The 21596-nt window shown below is 39.1% G+C and overlaps 1 protein-coding gene across 10 annotated transcripts in view; it reads right to left on the bottom strand.

The window, feature by feature from the left end:
* LOC128690823 (copper homeostasis protein cutC homolog) overlaps window positions 1-21596 on the bottom strand; it is an 89833-nt gene that overhangs the window by 47996 nt on the left and 20241 nt on the right. For all 10 annotated transcript variants that reach the window (XM_070088174.1, XM_070088175.1, XM_070088173.1 and 7 more), the window contains one exon: window positions 6645-6754. In XM_070088174.1, the coding sequence (XP_069944275.1) occupies window positions 6645-6754 (110 nt within the window). The remainder of the gene's footprint in view (window positions 1-6644; window positions 6755-21596) is intronic.

Here is a 21596-nt window from a genome sequence, read left to right as displayed (position 1 = left end):
AAGAAGGGAAGTAACCCTGGAAAAGGACTTGCTACCTCAAGTCCTAATGGAAGGGGATTCCCCTTCTAAACACTAACACCTCTCCCCTCCTTCCATCCCATCAATCATCACCAGATCTTCATTAAAGGTAAGTGTCAATTATTTTATTGTTATTGTAATTATTCTATTGCATTAAACCTAATATTTCATGTAGTAAAATTTTTTTTTTCATACTTTTGGGTGTCTTGCACGGATTAATTTGATTTTCATTATTTCTTATGAGGAAAATTGATTTGGTTTTCGATATTATCGGTATTCGATGAGCTCTCAGGAACGGATTAATATCGAATACCGGGGGTCCACTGTACTGTCATTTCGCCCTACATCATATCTTGTATACTTATTTATCATCTTTTTCTTAAAATATATATTACCTATAACTAAACCCCTTTCTATACAAAGTTCAATCAAAGGGCTCCCATTATCATTTACACCTGGCACCCCAAACTTACCTACCACACCCTCTCTAAAAGTTTCTCCTACTTTAGCATTCAGATCCCCTACCACAATTACTCTCTCACTTGGTTCAAAGGTTCCTATACATTCACTTAACATCTCCCAAAATCTCTCTCTCTCCTCTGCATTCCTCTCTTCTCCAGGTGCATACACACTCATTATGACTCACTTTTCACATACAACCTTTACTTTAATCCACATAATCCTTGAATTTACACATTCATATTCTCTTTTCTCCTTCCATAACTGATCCTTCAACATTACTGCTACCCCTTCCTTAGCTCTAACTCTCTCAGATACTCCAGATTTAATCCCATTTATCTCCCCCCACTGAAACTCCCCTACCCCCTTCAGCTTTGTTTCGCTTAGGGCCAGGACATCCAACTTCTTTTCATTCATGACATCAGCAATCATCTGTTTCTTGTCATCTGCACTACATCCACCCACATTCAAGCATCCCAGTTTTATAATTTTTTTCTGCTCTTTTTTAGTAAATGTCTACAGGAGAAGGGGTTACTAGCCCATCGCACCCTGCATTTTAGTCGCCTCATACGACACGCATGGCTTACGGAAGAAAGATTCTTTTCCACTTCCCCATGGACAATAAAAGAAATAAAGAAGAACAAGAGCTATTTAGAAAAAGGAGAAAAACCTAGATGTATGTACGTGTGTGTGTGTGTGTATACAGTAGGGCCCCACTTATACGGCTGGTTAGGTTCCAGGCTACCGCCGTAAAGCGGAAACCGCCGTAAAGTGGAACACCCTTTTTTTCCACTTACAAATGCATACAAACACTAGATAACAAGTTTACACTAACATATATTAAGCTAGCAATAGAACCAGGCATCAAAAAACAATAAAAAAGTACAATACACACATAGTGCACTCATTACTTACCTTAAAATATTTATAGTCTTAATCTAGGGTGAGACAAGTAGTATTTATTGTAAGAAATCAAGTGTGGTATGTATGGTAGTCAGCCAGGCTACCATACCCCACCCACACATAGGGTGAGATAAGTAGTATTTATTGTAAAAAAATCAAGTGTGGTATGTATGGTAGTCAGCCGGGCTACCATACCAGGCCAACCCACCTACACATAATATTTTATTACATTTAAGCATCCCAGAGCGATAAAATGTATATACAGTTCACTCATTACTTACCTTAAAATATTTGTAGTCTTAATGTAGGGTCAGGAGTAAGTAAATGAGATAAAACGAATAAATGAGAGAGAGAAAGAATGAGTGCATGAGAGAGTACAGGCGCAGAGTTATGTAAACAAACCAGGCGAAGGTAAGTTTTGTAAACAAAGTGTACACGTCTGGTTTGTGTACAAGTTACATTGTGTACAGGTTGTCTCTACATTGATATGGTAGAATAAATAAAGAAGAACACTCCCATTCTCATGTAACATCATTTTGAGAAGAAATGATGCTCTGAGTGAAGGCAATGGAAATAAGTCACTCTGACTTTGTTGGGTTATCCTAGGTTCTCTACACATATGTTATGTATGATAATCTATGTAACTGTATTTGTGTATACCTGAATAAACTTACTTACATACATACGAAAGGAATAATTTTCTACAGTTACCCCCAGTAACACATTTTCTCTTATGTTAGATTAGAGAAAATGTTATTCTTGGCGTCACTTGTACAAGTTATCTGGCTACCACATCTCATATTTATGTTTATTTATTCTATTGTGGGGTGTATTTATCATCTTTTTATGTTATGTATCGTGTTTATTATATAATTTTGAAAAAATATCATAGATGGATTAATGAAAATGTGTATTTAACGTAATATACGACGTTTAAATGAGACTTGATGATTATTATTATCATTACTAATATGACGTCTGGAGACATAAGACACTCTTACTGATTTTAATGTGTACCTGCATGCCAGCACAGTATGTAAGTTTATTTAAGTACAGGTATACATAAGTATAATTATCAGAGTATATATAAAATATGAAATAACTTTCAAAACATTTGAAATTTTGGAGTTTCCAGACAAAATGGAGAGACTTAGTGCTTACTGAGCTCACGAAGAATGTAAACAAACAGGGTGGGGCGCGGTGACCGTATTAGAAAGTCAGGTGGGGGGAGCCGTATAGCGAGTTTTGGTCATAATTTGAAATGACCGTATTAGCGGAACGCCGTAAAGTGAAATGCCGTAAAGCGGGGCCCTCCTGTATGTATGTATGTATGTATGTATGTATGTATGTATATATATATATATATATATATATATATATATATATATATATATATTTGTGTATATATATATTATATATATATATATATATATATATATATTATATATATGCATGTGCGTGTCTGTCAAGTGTGACCAAAGTGTAAGTAGGAGTAGCAAGATATCCCTGTTATCTAGCATGTTTATGAGACAGAAAAAGACACCAGCAATCCTACCATCATGCAAAACAGTTACAGGTTTGTTTCACAGTCATCTGGCAGGACGGTAGTACTTCCCCTGCTAGAATTTATGAGTATATATACGTCAAACATGGTACCTTGTAAAACGTATATATACGGCCAAAACAGTCAAAGGGTTAAGAATCGTAGTGGCACATACAGTGTGGTACGGCATGGTGAGGCTGCCAGTTCGGACCAAAAAGCAGCTGAAAAATATGTGCAGGAATTCTAGGAGTACATAGACACTGAAAAATTAAAACCCCAACAAGTGTTTAATTGTGATGAAACAGGCCTGTTTTGGAAGAAAATGCCAAACAGGACCTACATTACACAGGAGTAAAAAGCACTGCCAGGACACAAGCCTATGAAAGACAGGGTAACTCTCATGTTGTGTAGTAATGCTAGTAGGGATTGTAAAGTGAAGCCTCTACTCGTGTATCACTCTAAAACTTCCAAAGTGTTCAAGAAAAACAATGTCATCAAGGCTAATTTGTGTGTGATGTGGAGGGCAAACGGTAAAGCATGGTCACTAGGGACATTTTCTATGATTGGTTTTATCATGTGTTTGGCCCCACTGTGAAAAATTACCTCCTGGAAAATAAATTGGACCTCAAGTGCCTCCTGGTATTAGACAATGCTCCTGCTCATCCTTCAGACTTGCCAGAGCGAATTTCGGGGAAGTTGAGCTTCATAAAAGTGAAGTTCTTGCCTCCTAATACCACTCCTCTCCTCCAGCCCATGAACCAGCAGGTCATTTCAAATTTCAAAAAACTGTACACCAAAGCAATGTTTCAAAAGTGCTTCGAAGTGACCTCAGACACTCAACTAGCCCTAAGAGACTTTTGGAAAGATCACTTTAGTATCTTCAATTGCATAAACCTTATAGGTAAGGCTTGGGAGGGAGTGACTAACAGAACCTTGAACTCTGCTTGGAGGAAACTGTGGCCAGAATGTGTACAAGAGAGGGATTTTGAAGGGTTTGGGGCTAACCCTCAGGAGCCTATGCCAGTTGTGGAATCTATTGTGGCATTGGGGAAGTCCATCGGGTTGGAGGTTAGTGGGAAGGATGTGGAAGAGTTGGTGGAGGACGACAATGAAGAACTAACCACTGATGAGCTGCAAGAGCATCTGCAACAGCAAGAGGCCACAACTGAGGAAATTGCTTCAGAGGAGGGGAGAGAGAAACTGAGGAAGTTGCCTTCTTCAAAGATTAAGGAAATTTGTGCAAAGTGGGTTGATGTGCAAACCTTTATGGATGAAAATCACTGACACAGCTATTGCAAGCTGTGCTAGTGACTTTTACAATGACAATGTTCTGGCCCATTTTAGGAAGATCTTAACCCTTTCAGGGTCCGTCCCGTAGATCTACGGCTTTACGTTCAGGGTCCAAACCGTAGATCTACGCCATGAGCTCAGCTCGCTCTGATAAACTGTGAGTGGTACATTTGGGCCTAGATATGAGAGAATACATCTATGTGGTATGTGTGCACCACATAAAACAGATCCTGCAGCACACTGTGTATAATGAGAGAAAAAAACTTAAATCATGATTTTTCGATTAAAACAGCAACTTTGCAGTGTTTTTTCGTATGTTTTTTATAGTTGTATTTGCGATTTCTTGGTCTCATTTGATAGAATGGAAGACATATTACAGAAATAGAGATGATTTTGATTGGTTTTAGCACTGGAAATGGCTTGAAACCGAGCTCAAAGTAGCGGAAATGTTAAATTTTTGCCGATATTCAAGAGTAAACAAACGACCTCACACGTCTAATACACGTCAGCTGGTGGGTCTAATATACATTCACAAATATGGTGATGATATTTATACAATTATTACAGTATTGCATAACAGTAAATCTTCTATTTTTTGGTGTGAATAAAAATTCATTATGTGAATAAAAAATCAAAATGGAATTTATTTGTAAAGCCTCAAAACATAACTAATGAACAGAGGAAACATTAGTTTAGTGCCAGGAATGCCTACATTGTTTATTCTGGACCCTATTTTGAAATTGGAATATTTTGAACTTTGTGTTAAATTGGCCAAATTAACAATTTCCGATTACTTTATTTTGTAGTTGAAACAGTTGACTTGGCGATTTCTTGTGCTCAATCGATAGAATAGAAGTAATACTAGTGAAATAGCTAAGAATTTGGTTGATTGGAATAATGTAATTGGCCTAAAATGGGAGTCAAAGTCGGCAAAATCGCCGATTCGTAAATGTCGCTGACACATCAAAATTCGCGAGAGCATAATTTCGTCAATTTTCCACCAAATTTCATACTTTTTGTTTTATTACCTTCACAAAAAGATTCTCTACGATTTCATAAGAAAAAATAACAAATTTTTTTGTGAAAATTCTTGGACACTGGTGCGTGACTCCAGATTTGGGCCTTGGACCCTGAAAGGGTTAAAGGAACACGAGGTACAGAGCTCTATGGACAGATTTTTGGTGAGACAGAGGTCCAGTGACTCTCAAGTTGTTCCCAGTGGCATTAAAAAAAAGAAGGGAAGTAACCCCGGAAAAGGAATTGGTACCTAAAATCCTTATAGAAGGTGATTCCCTTTCCAAACAATAATACAGCTCCATCTCCCCTCCTCCCATCTCATCACTCATCACATCTTCAATAAAGGTAAGTGTCATTTATTCTTCATTTAGTACAGTATTTATTGTGCATGTATCCTTCTTTTTCTGTGTAGGAAAATGTATATTTCACGTGAAAAAAAAATTTCATACTTTTGGGTGTCTGGAACAGATTAATTGGATTTCCATTATTTCTTATGGGGAAAATTAATCCGACTAACGATAAATTCGCCTCAAGATAAGCTCTCTGGAACGGATTAATATCGTTGGTCCACTGTATGTACAGAATATAAAAGTTAAGCATTTTCCTATTCATGACAAAGGATGCACTTCCTCAGCTGCTCAGCCAGTTCAGTCACATGGTCCATCTCAAACAATTAGTACTCCTTAATTCCTGATGACCTTAACCCAGTGTTTTGACACACTGTATTCACTCTGGGTATAATGGTTACATCAATGCCCCCTGGGTTGTGGGGGCACTGACCCCCAAAACCCTCTCCAGATATACAAATCTTACCTCTGGGGCACTCACATTTTGCCCAGAAGCAAGAGTGGAGGAGAAGGTCTTGCCATGTTGGCACCACAACCACAAGAGAGAGCCAACTAGCCTCTTCTCCATCTACACAACAACAATAAACAAAAGAACTTCGACATGCTTAGTTCTTTAATTACTACAATAATTTTGTTTTTCCCATTACTACATTTTACTTCACTTTTAATACTGTCTTTATAATCTACTTATTTTAACTGTGGGTGTTTATAGTAGAACCTATTTAGTATATTGAAATACAGGGCTTGACCCAACTGGCTTTTTCTCCATAAGAGTGATCTGTTCTCATGACAGAATTTAATAAGCAATTGTGCCCCTAGTAATTTAATATAATTAGGTATCCCAAAGTGAGTAACTGCTAGTTACATTATTACATGTGGGTCCTATAGCCCCAGAACACTCATGTACTGTATATGCCATCTTTGTACCGGCAATGTATCTTGTAAGTCTTGTGTACCGTATTATGTAATAAAATATACCCATGTAGTACTGTCCAAGGTTTTCAGATACAGCATTTTATTGATATTTGTGAATTACTGTACTAATATAAAAAAAATATGTACTGTACCTTGTTAATATTCTTTGATAACCAAGTTCTATAACAGTTTCAAGTCCACTAAGGGGATCAGGAAGAAAGTCAAATGCTCTGTGAAATGTGCAAGGAAGATCACATGTTGCCTGAGGAAAAGAAAAGAAAAATTTTCAATATAACACAAGAAAAGAAGTGGGTTTCATGACCCAATCAGAATACATATTACCCCTAGCTCACACACTGCTATCAACCCTTTCACTGTCAAGACTTCTAAACCAAAACCCCCCTTCTGCCTCATCATTTTTTTTAAATAAATGAATAATTTTGTCTTCTACAATGGCATCTTCTAAAATGTGATGAGACAGTGTGAACCTGTGGTCTCAATGAAGCATTAATTCATAGAATGAAGAGGAATGAGTTAAAGATAATAGTTTGTGCAATGAATAATCCAGGTTATGACATTCTAAAGAGAATATTTGTTTATGACAGTACAAAGCATACTCAACCCCTGCTAATTTGGCTTCAGAAAAAATAAAAGCACAAACAATACAACTGTAAAAATGCTACAGCTGCTTTACAAAGCACTGGAAAATAAGAAATATAGGACTCTTTATTGACCTAAGGAAAGCTTTTGACACAGTAGACCATGGCATCCTACTCCACAAACTTGATCATTATGGTATAATCATAACTTACTAACCTGTATCAGTACATCACCATTAAAGACACAACTTCATCAACATGACCACTTGATACTGGAGTGCCACAGGGAAGTGTCCATGGTCCCCTGCTCTTCCTCTTACACATCAATGATCTTCCCAACATATCACAATACCTGAAACCTATTCTCTTTGCTGACTACATGACTTATGTCATCTCCCACCCAAATCTTGCCACACTCAACACCATTGTTAACGAGGAGCTACTAGAAATATCTACTTGGATGACACCCAATAAACTTACTCAACACTGACAAAACCTTCTATGTCATGTTTGGTAACAGAGCAAGTGTTGCACAACTGAACATTAAGATCGACACCACTCTTATTGCTAAACATAATGAGAGCAAATTCCTGGGCCTACACCTCGACAGCAACCTGAATTTCAGCACCCATATCCAACACATAACAAAAAAAAGTATCCAAAACGGTTGGGATCCTCTCCAAGATATGCTACTACGTGCCACAATCAGCCCTTCTCACACTATACTATTTATTCATCTATCCCTACCTCACCTATGCTATTTGAGATTGGGGATCAACAGCAGCAACACACCTAAAGCCTATAATAACCCAACAGAAAGCCACAGTAAGAATTATCACACAATCCAATACTACTAGGCAACACACACCCCTACTCTTCAAAAATCTAAACTTACTCACTGTACAGAACATCCACACTTACTACTATGCAGCCTACATTTACAAAACCATAAATTCCAATATTAACCTTGAACTAAAACACTTTCTTGATAGTTGTGACAGGACCCACAGGCACAACACAAGGCACAATAATCTCTATGACATTCCCCATGTCCGGCTAAACCTATACAAAAATTCAACGTACATTAAAGGGCCTAAAATCTGGAACTCCCTGCCTGAAAATTCTAGAACTGCAGACACAACCATCACTTTCAAAGCTACCATTAAAAAACATCTTATCTCCCTGACACACCCCACCAACAGCTAGCTACATGAAAACCACCTATTCTCTTACCTGTATCATGAACACATAAAAAACAAACTAGACCTACTCTCGATATCTGTGATTCCCCCAGTTAACACTTACACTCACCCAAATGACTGTAAACATCAAATTTCGAATAAAGCTATTGCCTAACAAATCTTAACCTAGTCATAAGTTTGTCTGAGATAATCCAATATAGGAGCTTTAATAGAAACTGTGTATCATGCCAAGGCAAAACCATTCTCATTGCTAAATTTACAAACTGTAATGCAGTTACCTAGCTTTAATATTAATATGCTCTGTAACCTGTATCAATATAGAGTTAGAATTATTATTAGTCTGCCCGAAATACCTAGTCATGATAGTGGCCATCTTTGTAATTAGTATTTTAAAATATGTAACCCACACATTGTAACCAATATTTCATAATATGTAAACCCCACATTGTAATCTTTACAGAGAAATAAACATTTGTATTTGTATTTGTAATATTACATAGGTCATAACAGATAAATAAAACAGAAAAATTACTGAATAAGTGGATTAAGCAAAAAACCAAGAAAAATGTGCCATAATTTCCTCATAATAAAGAAGAAAGCCTTAGAATGCATAAAAAGTGTGTGATGAAGGAAACTTTAAACAAGAGAGCATGTATCTAGTATTTTCTGGCTCCACAATTACAAATGGAGCAATTAAATGCATGTTAAATTTAAGGATGGAAGTGCAGCAGCTATTAATGCTGCTGCCAGGAGGTAATTATTTCAGAGGGTAGTTATAACTCAGCGTTAGCATTTAATGCTACTGAGACTGTCTACTGAAAGATGATGCCATCTAATACTTACATCAACCAGCAAGAGAAAAGTGTACTCGTTTCAGCTTACTTCTGCGTGATAATGCATCAGGTGATTTTAATTGTAAGATAATGTTTGTTTTTTGCCCCAAGGCTTCCCATGCTTGAACAGGTAAAGACAAAAGCACTATGTTCATTATCTGGAAGTTTATTCAGTCAGGATGGATAACTGGGGCCTTGTTTCTTGACTGGTTCAAGAATAATTTTATTCTTGAAGTCAGGTTTTATACAGACAGCAAGAATGTTGCATTCAAGATTCTAGTCACTCTTAATGATTCCCATATTCAAGTGCATCTCTTGAAGAATGTGCACCCATGTGAAAGTTGTGCTTTTACCACCAAATACATCTGTGATACAACCACTGGATCAAGGAGTTATGATGACAGGTGCAATTACACATGCACATTATATACAGTGGAACCTCAATTTTCATCATTAATTCACTCCAGAAAGTCATGAAAACTGAAACAATATTTCAAATAAGAAATAATGTAAATCCAATTAATCCATTCCAGACAACCAAAAGTAACAAAAAATACATTTTATAGAGAATAACTATAGTTTTACATACAGAAAACAATGAGAAATAAATATAAAGAACTAATGAAATGGATAAATGAACATATAATATCACTTCTACCTTTATTGAAGACTCTTGCACAGGAGACTGTATTCATTTATAACGGCTCAAAACATACTCAACCCCTGCCAGTTTGGATTCAGGAAAAATAAAAGCACTAATGATGCAATCATAAAAATGCTAGATCTGCTTTACACAGCATTGGAAAATAAGGAATATCCACTAGGAATTTTTATTGACCTAAGAAAAGCTTTTGACACAGTAAACCACGAAATCCTACTCCACAAACTTGATCACTACGGTATAAGAGGCCATGCGCTTGCTTATTTCAAATCTTACATTACTAATAGGCATCAGTACGTCACCATTAAAGACACAGCATCAGCAACACGGCCACTTGATACTGGAGTTCCGCAGGGAAGTGTCCTTGGTCCCCTGCTCTTCCTCATATACATCAATGACCTTCCAAACGTATCCCAACACCTGAAACCCATTCTCTTTGCTGATGACACGACTTATGTCATCTCTCACCCTAATCTTGCCACCCTCAACACCATTGTGAATGAGGAGCTGATTAAAATATCGACTTGGATGACAGCCAATAAACTTACGCTTAACACTGACAAAACCTACTATATTATGTTTGGTAGCAGAGCAGGAGATGCACAAATTAACATTAAGATTGACAACACTCTAATTACCAGAAATAATGGGGGCAAATTCCTAGGCTTATACCTTGACAACAACCTGAATTTCAGCACCCATATCCAGCATATAGCCAAAAAAGTATCCAAAACGGTTGGGATCCTCTCCAATATACGATACTACGTGCCGCAAAATGCCCTTCTCACACTATACCACTCACTTATTTATCCATACCTCACCTATGCTATTTGTGCTTGGGGATCAACTGCAGCAACACACCTAAAGCCAATAATAACCCAACAAAAAGCTGCAGTAAGAATAATCACTAAATCCCATCCCTGGCAACACACCCCTCCACTCTTCATAGATCTAAACTTACTCCCAGTTCAGTACATCCACACTTACTACTGTGCAATCTATATCTACAGGGCCTTAAACTCTAATATCAACCTTGACCTAAAACGCTTTCTTGATAGTTGTGACAGAACCCACAGGCATAACACCAGACACAAACATCTCTACGACATTCCCCGTGTCCGACTAAACCTTTACAAAAATTCAATGTATGTCAAAGGCCCTAAAATCTGGAATACCCTACCCGAGAACTCTAGAACTGCAGACACATTCATCACCTTCAAAACTACCATTAGAAAACATCTTATCTCCCTGATACACCCTGTCAACTAACTACACGAATACCACCTGGTGGTTCACACTTACACTCGCTCACTCATTTGACCATAAACAGAAATATTAATCTCAGTCTTTAAATAATGAATCCTGTGATACTCCAATACTGAAACTATGTACTGTGCCAAAACAAAAGCATTCACATTGCTAAACTCACAAACTAGTATTTAGTCACTTAGCCATAATACCAACTTACCTCATAATTTGTAATATTTTACAATTAAGAATAAAACTAAGTATGCCCGAAATGCCTAGCCATGCTAAGCGTTCTAGTGGTACACTCTGTAATCACAATTTTACTACATGTAAACCACCAAACAATAACCAAATTTCTGTAAACTCAGCATTGTAATCCTTAGAGAGAATAAACTTTGAATTTGAATTTGAATTTGAATAAGGAAGACAGCAAGGAGGGGGAGGAGAGGTTATCTCTACCACCCTCTACCACAATCACTACCACCCTCTACCACCATCACAACCACTACTACCCTCTACCACCATCACTACCACCCTCTACCACCACTGCAACCACTACCACCCTCTACCACCATCACTACCACCCTTTACCACCATCACTACTACCCTCTACCACCATCACTACCACCCTCTACCACAATCACTACCACCATCACTACTGCCTTCTACCACTATCACTATCACCCTCTACCACAATCACTACCACCCTCTACCACCATCACTACCACCCTCTACCACCATCACTACCACCCTCTTCCACCATCACTACTACCCTCTACCACTATCATGACCACCCTCTACCACTATCACTACCACCCTCTACCACAATCACTACCACCCTCTACCACAATCACTACCACCCTATACCACCATCACAACCACTATCGCCCTCTACCACCATCACTACCACCCTCTACCACCATCACTACCACCCTCTTCCACCATCACTACTACCCTCTACCACTATCATGACCACCCTCTACCACTATCACTACCACCCTCTACCACAATCACTACCACCCTCTACCACAATCACTACCACCCTATACCACCATCACAACCACTATCGCCCTCTACCACCATCACTACCACCCTCTACCACCATCACTACCACCCTCTTCCACCATCACTACTACCCTCTACCACTATCATGACCACCCTCTACCACTATCACTACCACCCTCTACCACAATCACTACCACCCTCTACCACAATCACTACCACCCTATACCACCATCACAACCACTATCGCCCTCTACCACCATCACTACCACCCTCTACAACCATCACTACTACCCTCTACCACCATCACAACCACTAACACCCTATACCACCATCACTACCACCCTCTACCACAATCACTACCACCCCTCTACCACCATTACAACCACTACCACCATCACTACCACCCTCTACCACCATCACTACTACTCTCTACCACCATCACTACCACCCTCTACCACCACCACTACTACCCTCTACCACCATCACAACCACTACCACCCTCTACCATCACTACCACCATGACAACCACTACCACCCTCTACCATCACTACCACCATCACTACCACCCTCTACCACCATCACTACTACCCTCTACCATCATCACAACCACTACCACCCTCTACCACAATCACTACCACCCTCTACCACCATCACAACCACTACAACCCTCTTCCACCATCACTACCACCCTGTACCACAATCACTACCACCCTCTACCACCATCACAACCACTACCACCTTCTACCACCCTCTACCACAATCACTACCACCCTCTACCACCATCACTACCACCATCACTGCCACCCTCTACCACCATCACTACCACCCTCTACCGATGAGAAACAAAGCCAGACCGACTCAGAATGTGTTGAATGCTTTGTGTGGGCACAGGCGGACACATTCTGTATGGCGAACCACTGTCAACTCCACGAAAACTGTGATGAACAAAAACTGGGCCAAAATTTTGACGAAAAAAGTTGTCGAAAACTGAATTCGACAAAAACCAGGGAAAATGAAAACTAAGGTTCCTCTGTATTATATATTCTTCTTTCAATGCACCGGTCGTATCCCACCGAAGCAGGGCGGCCCAAAAAGAAAAACAAAAGTTTCTCTTTTTAACTTTAGTAATGAATACAAGGGAAGGGGTTACTAGCCCATTGCTCCTGGCATGTTAGCTACCTCTTACGACACACATGGCTTACGGAGGAAGAATTCTGTTCCACTACCCCATGAAGAATATATATACAGGTCTCCCTCAACATTCGCATTTTCAACTTTTGCGGGCTTCACACATTCGCGAATTTCCAGCCGCCAAATCATATTTAGGTTGAGGACTTTGAAGTTGATGAACAATATTGACAGAGGCATAATTCCCTACAAAACTCTGTTTGTAGATATGAAGAAATGGTCTCAGTTGTCCATCATAATGTTCTTCACAAGGAAGCCTGCCACTACAGTCCCCATCCCTTTACCCAAGGTCCTATCTATGCAAAACCTTGGGTAGTTTCAAATTTAGGTTGGATAAATACATGAGTGAGAGGGGTTGGATTTGAGTGGGACTTGCATGTGAGTAAATAGAATTATCAAAGCTTATTGCTTAGGTAGCGTTTATTCTGTTAGAGGGTTGGATTTGTGAAGACCTGCCAAGCATAAGCCAACAGACCTACTGCAGTGGTGACCTGTACTTAGCTCTGTGAAGACTTGTCTGTATGCTCTCTGTGAATCTGAACCAAGATGTCCTCTCTTGAACAACTCTACCAGCAGCTAAAAGAGGAGCTTAGGGTTGCTAGGCTGGAGATACGGCAATTAATGGAGGAGAACAAGAAAATTCATAGTAATCCTTCTGTTGTGAGTCCTCAGGTTAAGAGGGGAACCTGGTCAGTGGCCGGGTGGCATGGAACCAAGCTGAGGATCAAGAAGACTATTGGTGAGGCAGAAACAATGAAGAAACAGAAGCCTACCATGGAAACTTCCAACCCATTTTCAGTGTTACCTGAAGAATGTGGGTTGTCTACTGGGAACTTCACAGTGAGCACCAAGGAAGCATTGGCAGACGTGAGTGAGACATCCCTTGAAACCCCAATAAAGACCATCGAGAACATCATGACAAATTCCACAAGTGAAGGTAAGAACATTGTTTTAGTTGGAGACAGGTTAAGTTTATGGATAGGGCCTTTTGTCTTAGGGACAGGAAGAGGAGGCAAAGGGTATGTTTTCCTGGGGCTGGGATGGGGGATATTGTTAGCAGTCTGGACGACATCATGAAAGGTAATGGGAGCAATCCTATTATCTACCTCAGTGCGGGAGGCAACGATGCTGGCAGACGTAGGAGTGAGGACCTGATTAGCAGGTATAGATCAGCAATAGAGATGATTAGGAAGAAGGGTGGGAACCCTGTCATGTGTGGAATTTTGCCAAGGAGAGGAGTTGGAAACGAATGGTTGTCCAGGGTAATTGGTGTCAACTGCTGGCTGGACAAATACTAAGGAAAATGTAGTAACATTCACTGACAACTGGGAACTCTTCTATGGCAGAAATGACATGTATGCCAGAGATGGGGTTCACTTATCTAGGTCTGGGGTGGAGGCACTGGCAACTACAGTGGAGGGAGCTGTTAGGGCTTTAAACTAGGAATAGATAGTGGTATGGGTTTTGGCGAGAATACAGTGAAGTCCCAGTGTAGTAATATGAGTTCTAGGGATACTAGTAATAGGCAGAATGAGGTGGATATTGGAAAGCCAGTGGGACTAGGTGACAGGGACAGTAATAGGTTTAGTGGAAAAACAGAAATGAGCAGGAAGGGTAAAGAGAAAGGAGGGTGTTTAAAAATATATTATGCTAATAGCTGTAGTGCTAGGAATAAGATGAACGAGTTGAGATTAGTTGCTAGTGCAGGTAACATTGATGTATTTGTCATCACTGAGACATGGTTTAATTTCAAAAGTCGGGACATGCTTGTGAAATGTTACATTCAGGGTTTTAAATTGTTCCAAGTAGACAGAAGTATCGGTAAGGGGGGTGGGGTGGCACTGTATGTCCGAGATTGCTTGAACTGTTGCATAAAAGAGGGGCATGAAAAATTGATTCTAGGAGTGATATACCATCCCCCAAACTTAGACAGGGACCAAAGGAGATTACTATGGGATGATATTGTTAAGGCCACAAGGCACGATAATGTAGTAATTCTAGGGGACTTTAACTTTAGTCAGATTGATTGGAATTTCTTGACTGGGAATTTAGGATTAAATGATTTCTTAGAAGAGTTCAGGACTGTTTTTTGAAGCAGTTTGTGACAAAACTTACAAGGGGAAATAACCTGCTTGATTTGGTTCTGGCAAACAAGGAAACCCTTGTTAATAATTTAGAAATTACAGAGGAAGTCGGCACAAGCGATCACAAATCAATTACCTTTAGCATAGAATGGAAGTATGACAGTAGGGATAATTCAGTAATGGTCCCAGATTTTCACTTAGCAGATTACAATGGGCTTAGAGATCACTTATCATTTGTTGATTGGGGTAACGAAGAGAGCTATGAATATGACAGCTTTCTGAATACTATACATGCTGCCCAAAGAACATTTATCCCATATAAAGAATTAAGATCGAATAAAAATGACCCAAAATGGATGAATAATAGACCCAAATATCTTTTAAGGCAGAAGAAAGGAATTTATAGGCATATCAAAAGAGGTGAGAGTCATCTTATGAATCAGTATATTGACATTAAGAGGGACGTTAAAAAGGGGATAAGAAAAGCTAAACGGGAGTATGAAATTAAAGTTGCTAGGGATTCAAAAACTAACCCAAAAAGTTTTTTCCACATGTATAGAAGAAAAGTTAGAGATAAGATAGGGCCCCTTAACCCTTTGAGGGTTTTGGTCGTACTAGTACGTCTTACGCGTAGGGGTTTTTGACGTACTAGTACGCATAAATTCTAGCGGCCTCAAATCTAGTGGGAGAAAGCTGGTAGGCCTTCATATGAAAGAATGGGTCTATTTGGTCAGTGTGCACAGTCTAAAAAAAATCCTGCAGCACACAGTGCATAATGAGAAAAAAAAAACTTTGACCATTTTTTTGGAATAAATCAGCGACTTTGCAGTGTATTTTCATATGGTATTTATTGTTGTATTCTAGTTTTCTTGGTCTCATTTTATAGAATGGAAGACATCTTACAGAAATAGAGATGATTTTGACTGGTTTTACAATGAAAGGTGCCTTGAAATTGAGCTCAAAGTAGCAGAAATGTTCGATTTTTACCAAACTTCAAAAGTAAACAAATCGTGCCAAGCGTGCAATACACGTCAACTGGTGAGTCTAATATTCTTTCACAAGTGCACCAATAATATTTATACCATTTTTTACACTAATGCAGTAGTCTGCATAACAGTAAATCTTATATTTTTTGTGAGAATAAAAATTCAAAGTGGAAAGCAAAAGAATATAAGAGGGGCCTTGAGACGTGACTAATGACTAGAGGAAATGTCATTTTAGTGCCAGGAATGTCTTTCTTGTTTATTCTGGACCCTATTCGGAAATTGGCATCTTTTGAAATTTGTGTGAAATTGGCAAAATTGCTAAATTCTGACCACTGTACTGGATAGTTGAATTTCATAAATGGGTGGTTTCTTGCACCCATTCGATAGAAAAAATGGAGTTCTAGTGAAATATTCATGTTTTTTGTCGACTAGTACAGTGAAATTGGCCGAAAATGGGGCTCAAAGTGGGCAAAATCGCCGATGCGTAAACATCACCGAGACCGCTAACTTTGCGAGAGCATAATTCCGTAAGTTTTCTATCAAATTTCAAACTTTTGGTGTCTTTATGATCGGGAAAAGATTCTCTATCTTTTCATAAGAGAAAATAATTTTTTTTTTTTTTTAAATTTGGCCGACCCTGAGAACGAGTTTCGGAGAGGGCCTGTCGACCCTCAAAGGGTTAAAAATAACTATGGGCATCTTACTGACAAAGAGAATGTAATGTGCCCGATTTTCAATAATTATTTTCTCTCAGTTTTTACACAGGAAGACACTAACAATATCCCAGTAATTAATTTTTATAGTGGGCCTGAAGAAGATAAATTATGTAACATTACAGTCACTAGTGAAATGGTTATGAAACAAACAGACCGACTGAAACAAAATAAATCGCTGGGTCCTGATGATTTTTTTTCAAAGGTTCTTAAGGAATGCAAAATGGAACTCTGTGAACCATTAACTAATATTTTTAATTTATCTCTTCAAACAGGTGTAGTGTCTGATATGTGGAAGATGGCTTATGTTATTCCTATTTTTAAAGCAGGGGACAAGTCGTTACCGCAAAATTACCGCCCAATAAGCCTGACCTCAATTGTAGGCAAATTACTAGTCAATTATAGCTGATATTATAAGAAGCCATCTGGATAAGCATAATTTGATTGATACTCAGCATGGATTCACAAGAGGCCATTCTTGTCTAACTAATTTATTAACTTTCTTCAGTAAAGCGTTTGAGGCTTGTTGATCACGATAAAGAATTTGATATTGTTTATTTAGATTTTAGTAAGGCTTTTGATAGAGTACCGCACCAAAGACTGTTAACCCTTTGAGGGTCGACAGGCCCTCTCCGAAACTCGTTCTCAGGGTCGGCCAAATTTAAAAAAAAAAAAATTATTTTCTCTTATGAAAAGATAGAGAATCTTTTCCCGATCATAAAGACACCAAAAGTTTGAAATTTGATAGAAAACTTACGGAATTATGCTCTCGCAAAGTTAGCGGTCTCGGCGATGTTTACGCATCGGCGATTGCCCACTTTGAGCCCCATTTTCGGCCAATTTCACTGTACTAGTCGACAAAAAACATGAATATTTCGCTAGAACTCCATTTTTTCTATCGAATGGGTGCACGAAACCACTCATTTATGAAATTCAACTATCCAGTACAGTGGTCAGAATTTAGCAATTTTGCCAATTTCACACAAATTTCAAAAGATGCCAATTTCCGAATAGGGTCCAGAATAAACAAGAAAGACATTCCTGGCACTAAAATGACATTTCCTCTAGTCATTAGTCACGTCTCAAGGCCCCTCTTATATTCTTTTGCTTTCCACTTTGAATTTTTATTTTCACAAAAAATATAAGATTTACTGTTATGCAGACTACTGCATTAGTGTAAAAAATGGTATAAATATTATTGGTGCACTTGTGAAAGAATATTAGACTCACCAGTTGACGTGTATTGCACGCTTGGCACGATTTGTTTACTTTTGAAGTTTGGTAAAAATCGAACATTTCTGCTACTTTGAGCTCAATTTCAAGGCACCTTTCTTTGTAAAACCAGTCAAAATCATCTCAATTTCTGTAATATGTCTTCCATTCTATAAAATGAGACCAAGAAAACTAGAATACAGCAATAAATACCATACGAAAATACACTGCAAAGTCGCTGATTCATTCAAAAAAAATGGTCAAAGTTTTTTTTTTCTCATTATGCACTGTGTGCTGCAGGATTTTTTTTAGACTGTGCACACTGACCACATAGACCCATTCTTTCATATGAAGGCCTACCAGCTTTCTCCCACTAGATTTGAGGCCGCTAGAATTTATGAGTACTAGTACGTCAAAAACCCCTACGCGTAAGACGTACTAGTACGACGAAAACCCTCAAAGGGTTAAAGAAAGTGGCAGCTCATGGCATTGGGGGAAAAGTGCTCTCATGGATCGAGTCATGGCTCACAGACAGGAAGCAGAGAGTGTGCATAAATGATATTAATAAAGTACTGAGGGTGTGGTGACCTGTACTTAGCTCAGTGAGGACGTGTCTAGTGTACTCTCTGTGACTGAACCAAGATGCCGTCCATTGAGCAACTTTACCAGCAGCTTAAGGAGGAATTGAGGGTAGCAAAGATGGAGATACAGCAATTGACTGAGGAAAACAAGTGGATTTGTAGTACTCCTCCTGTTGTGAGTCCTCAGGTCAAGAAGGGCACCTAGGCAGTGGCCGGACAGCATGGAACAAAGTTGAAGATCAAAAAGACAAATGGAGAGGTAGAAACGATGAAGAAGAGACTGCTGTGGAAATTGTCGTGGAAACATCAAACACATTCTCCGTGCTACCCGACGAATGTGAGTCGACTACTGGGAACGTCACGACGGACCACACCAGGGAAGGTAAAAACGTTGTTGTTGGGGATAGCCAGGTTAGGTACATAGAAAGGGCCTTCTGCTTGAAGGATCAGAGTAGGAGACAGAGGGTTTGCTTTCCTGGGGCTGGGATGGAGGATATTGTTAGCCGGCTTGACAACATCATGAACGGTAATGGGATTAATCCTGTTATCTGCCTCAGTGCTGGAGGCAATGATGAAGGCAAGCATAGAAGTGAGGATTTAGTTAGAAGGTTCAGGACAGCAACTGACATAATTAGGAAGAAGGGAGGGCACCCTGTTGTATGTGGCATTTTGCCAAGAAGGGGTGTTCGAAACGAATGGTTGTCCAGAGCAATTGGTATTAATTGTTGTCTGGACAAACACTGTAAGGATAATGCAGTACCATTCATCGACAACTGGGACAACTTCTATGGCTGAAATGACATGTATGCCAGGGATGGGGTTCAATTATCCAGGGCAGGTGTGGGATTTCTTGCTAGCTCAGTTGAGGGGGTTATTAGGAATTTAAACTAGGATAAGTTGGAGGTATGGGTTTAGAAATGAAAAATAATGAGTATGGATATACTGACTTAGGCTTTGATATTATGAAGCTTGATGATAGCAGTTGTGGAGTGATGCTGAGTGGTGATAATTGAAGACATTGTGTAAAAGTGAAGGTGAATAGGAAAAATGTGCAGAAGAAAAAACATACAACTGTATTTTATGCTAACAGTCGAAGTGCAAGAAATAAAGTTAATGAATTATGTTTGGCAGCATGTGCTGGGAACTTTGATGCCATTGCAATAACTGAAACATGGTATGATTTTAAGAGTAGGGATATGATTACTGACTGTAATATTCAAGGGTTTAAGTTGTTCCATGTGGATAGATGTAATGGGAAGGGGGGAGGAGTTGCATTATATGTATGAGAAAATATCAATTGTTGCATAAAAACAGGTATAAAAACAGATAGACTAGTAAAAGAATCTGTTTGGGTAGAGTTTGTAGAAGGTCAAGAGAAACTAATTCTAGGTGTAATATACCGACCCCCAGGCTTGGATCACGATAGAAGGAGACTTCTTTGGGATGAAATTGTTAGGGCTTCTAGACACAATAACGTAGTGATAGTAGGGGATTTTAACTTTTTTCAAATTGACTGGACTTCTCTGACCAGTAATCTGGAGTCCAGTGACTTTGTGGAAGTAGTTCAGGACTGTTTTCTGAAGCAGTGTGTAACAGAGCCTACCAGGGGTAATAATTTGCTCAACCTAGTCTTGTCAAATAATGAAACACTCATAAATAATCTGGAGATCAAAGAATTGAGACACTTATGCAGCATATGGGAATCTTTATTGAACAAACGTTCGCCACACAGTGGCTTCATCAGTCCAATACAAAGTAGAAATGGGTAAGGAGAGAAGGAGATTGAGGTAATTAGTCCCTCACCCTGGAATCGATGTGTTCAGTCCCTATGCTGTAGGAAGTACAGAATAGGGCCAGAGAGGTGGTTTATATACTGCAGTCAGGTGAATCGAAGCAGGAGGAGGCGGGATCACAGTGAGACTTTCCACTAGTGTAAGTAGGTCGTCATCCAAAGGTTGGACAAGCATTGAAGAAGTCTTTGTACCAAGATCCCATGATGTTGCAGTTTCTGACAGATATGATGAATTGTTTTGAAAACTGACAGGTTGAAGAATTGAGACATTTATGCAACATATGGGAATCTTTATTGAAGAAACATTTCACCACACAGTGGTTTCATCAGTCCAATACAAAGTAGAAATGGGTAAGGAGAGGAGGAGATTGAGGTAATCAGTCCCTCACCCTGGAATCAATGTGTTCAGTCCATCATTCTTGTAGGAAGTACAACATAGGGCCAGAGAGGTGGCTTATATACTGCAGTCAGGTGAATCGAAGCAGGAGGAGGCAGGATCACAGTGGGACTTTCCATCAGTGTAAGTAGATCATCGTCCAAAGGTTGGACAAGCGTTGAAGAAGTCTTTGTACCAAGATCCCATGTATTGGACTCATGAAGCCACTCTGTGGCAAAACATTTCTTCAATAAAGATTCCCCTATGTTGCATAAGTGTCTCAATTCTTCAACTTGTCGGTTTTCAAAACCATTCATTAAATCTGGAGATCGCTGAAGAGCTTGACACAAGTGATCACAAATCCATCACTTTTAGCATTAACTGGGAATACAAGAATAATGATAATACGGTAAAATCCCTGATTTTTGTTCTGCTGATTATAATAGACTTAGGGAACACCTGTCTAATCTGGATTGGGGTTACCTAGCTCGTGATTCTATTGACTATGATCATACTTATGATTACGAAGGGATGTGTTGATTTTTTTCTTTATAATGAACAACATGCTCAGAGTATATACATTCCCCAGAGACAAATTAGGTCTAATAATAACAATCCCAAATG

Source organism: Cherax quadricarinatus, chromosome 24 (genome assembly GCF_038502225.1).
Source record: "Cherax quadricarinatus isolate ZL_2023a chromosome 24, ASM3850222v1, whole genome shotgun sequence".
NCBI lineage: Eukaryota > Metazoa > Arthropoda > Malacostraca > Decapoda > Parastacidae > Cherax > Cherax quadricarinatus.
The sequence above is the reverse complement of the archived record's forward strand: the minus strand, read 5'-3'. Positions and strand labels throughout refer to the sequence as shown.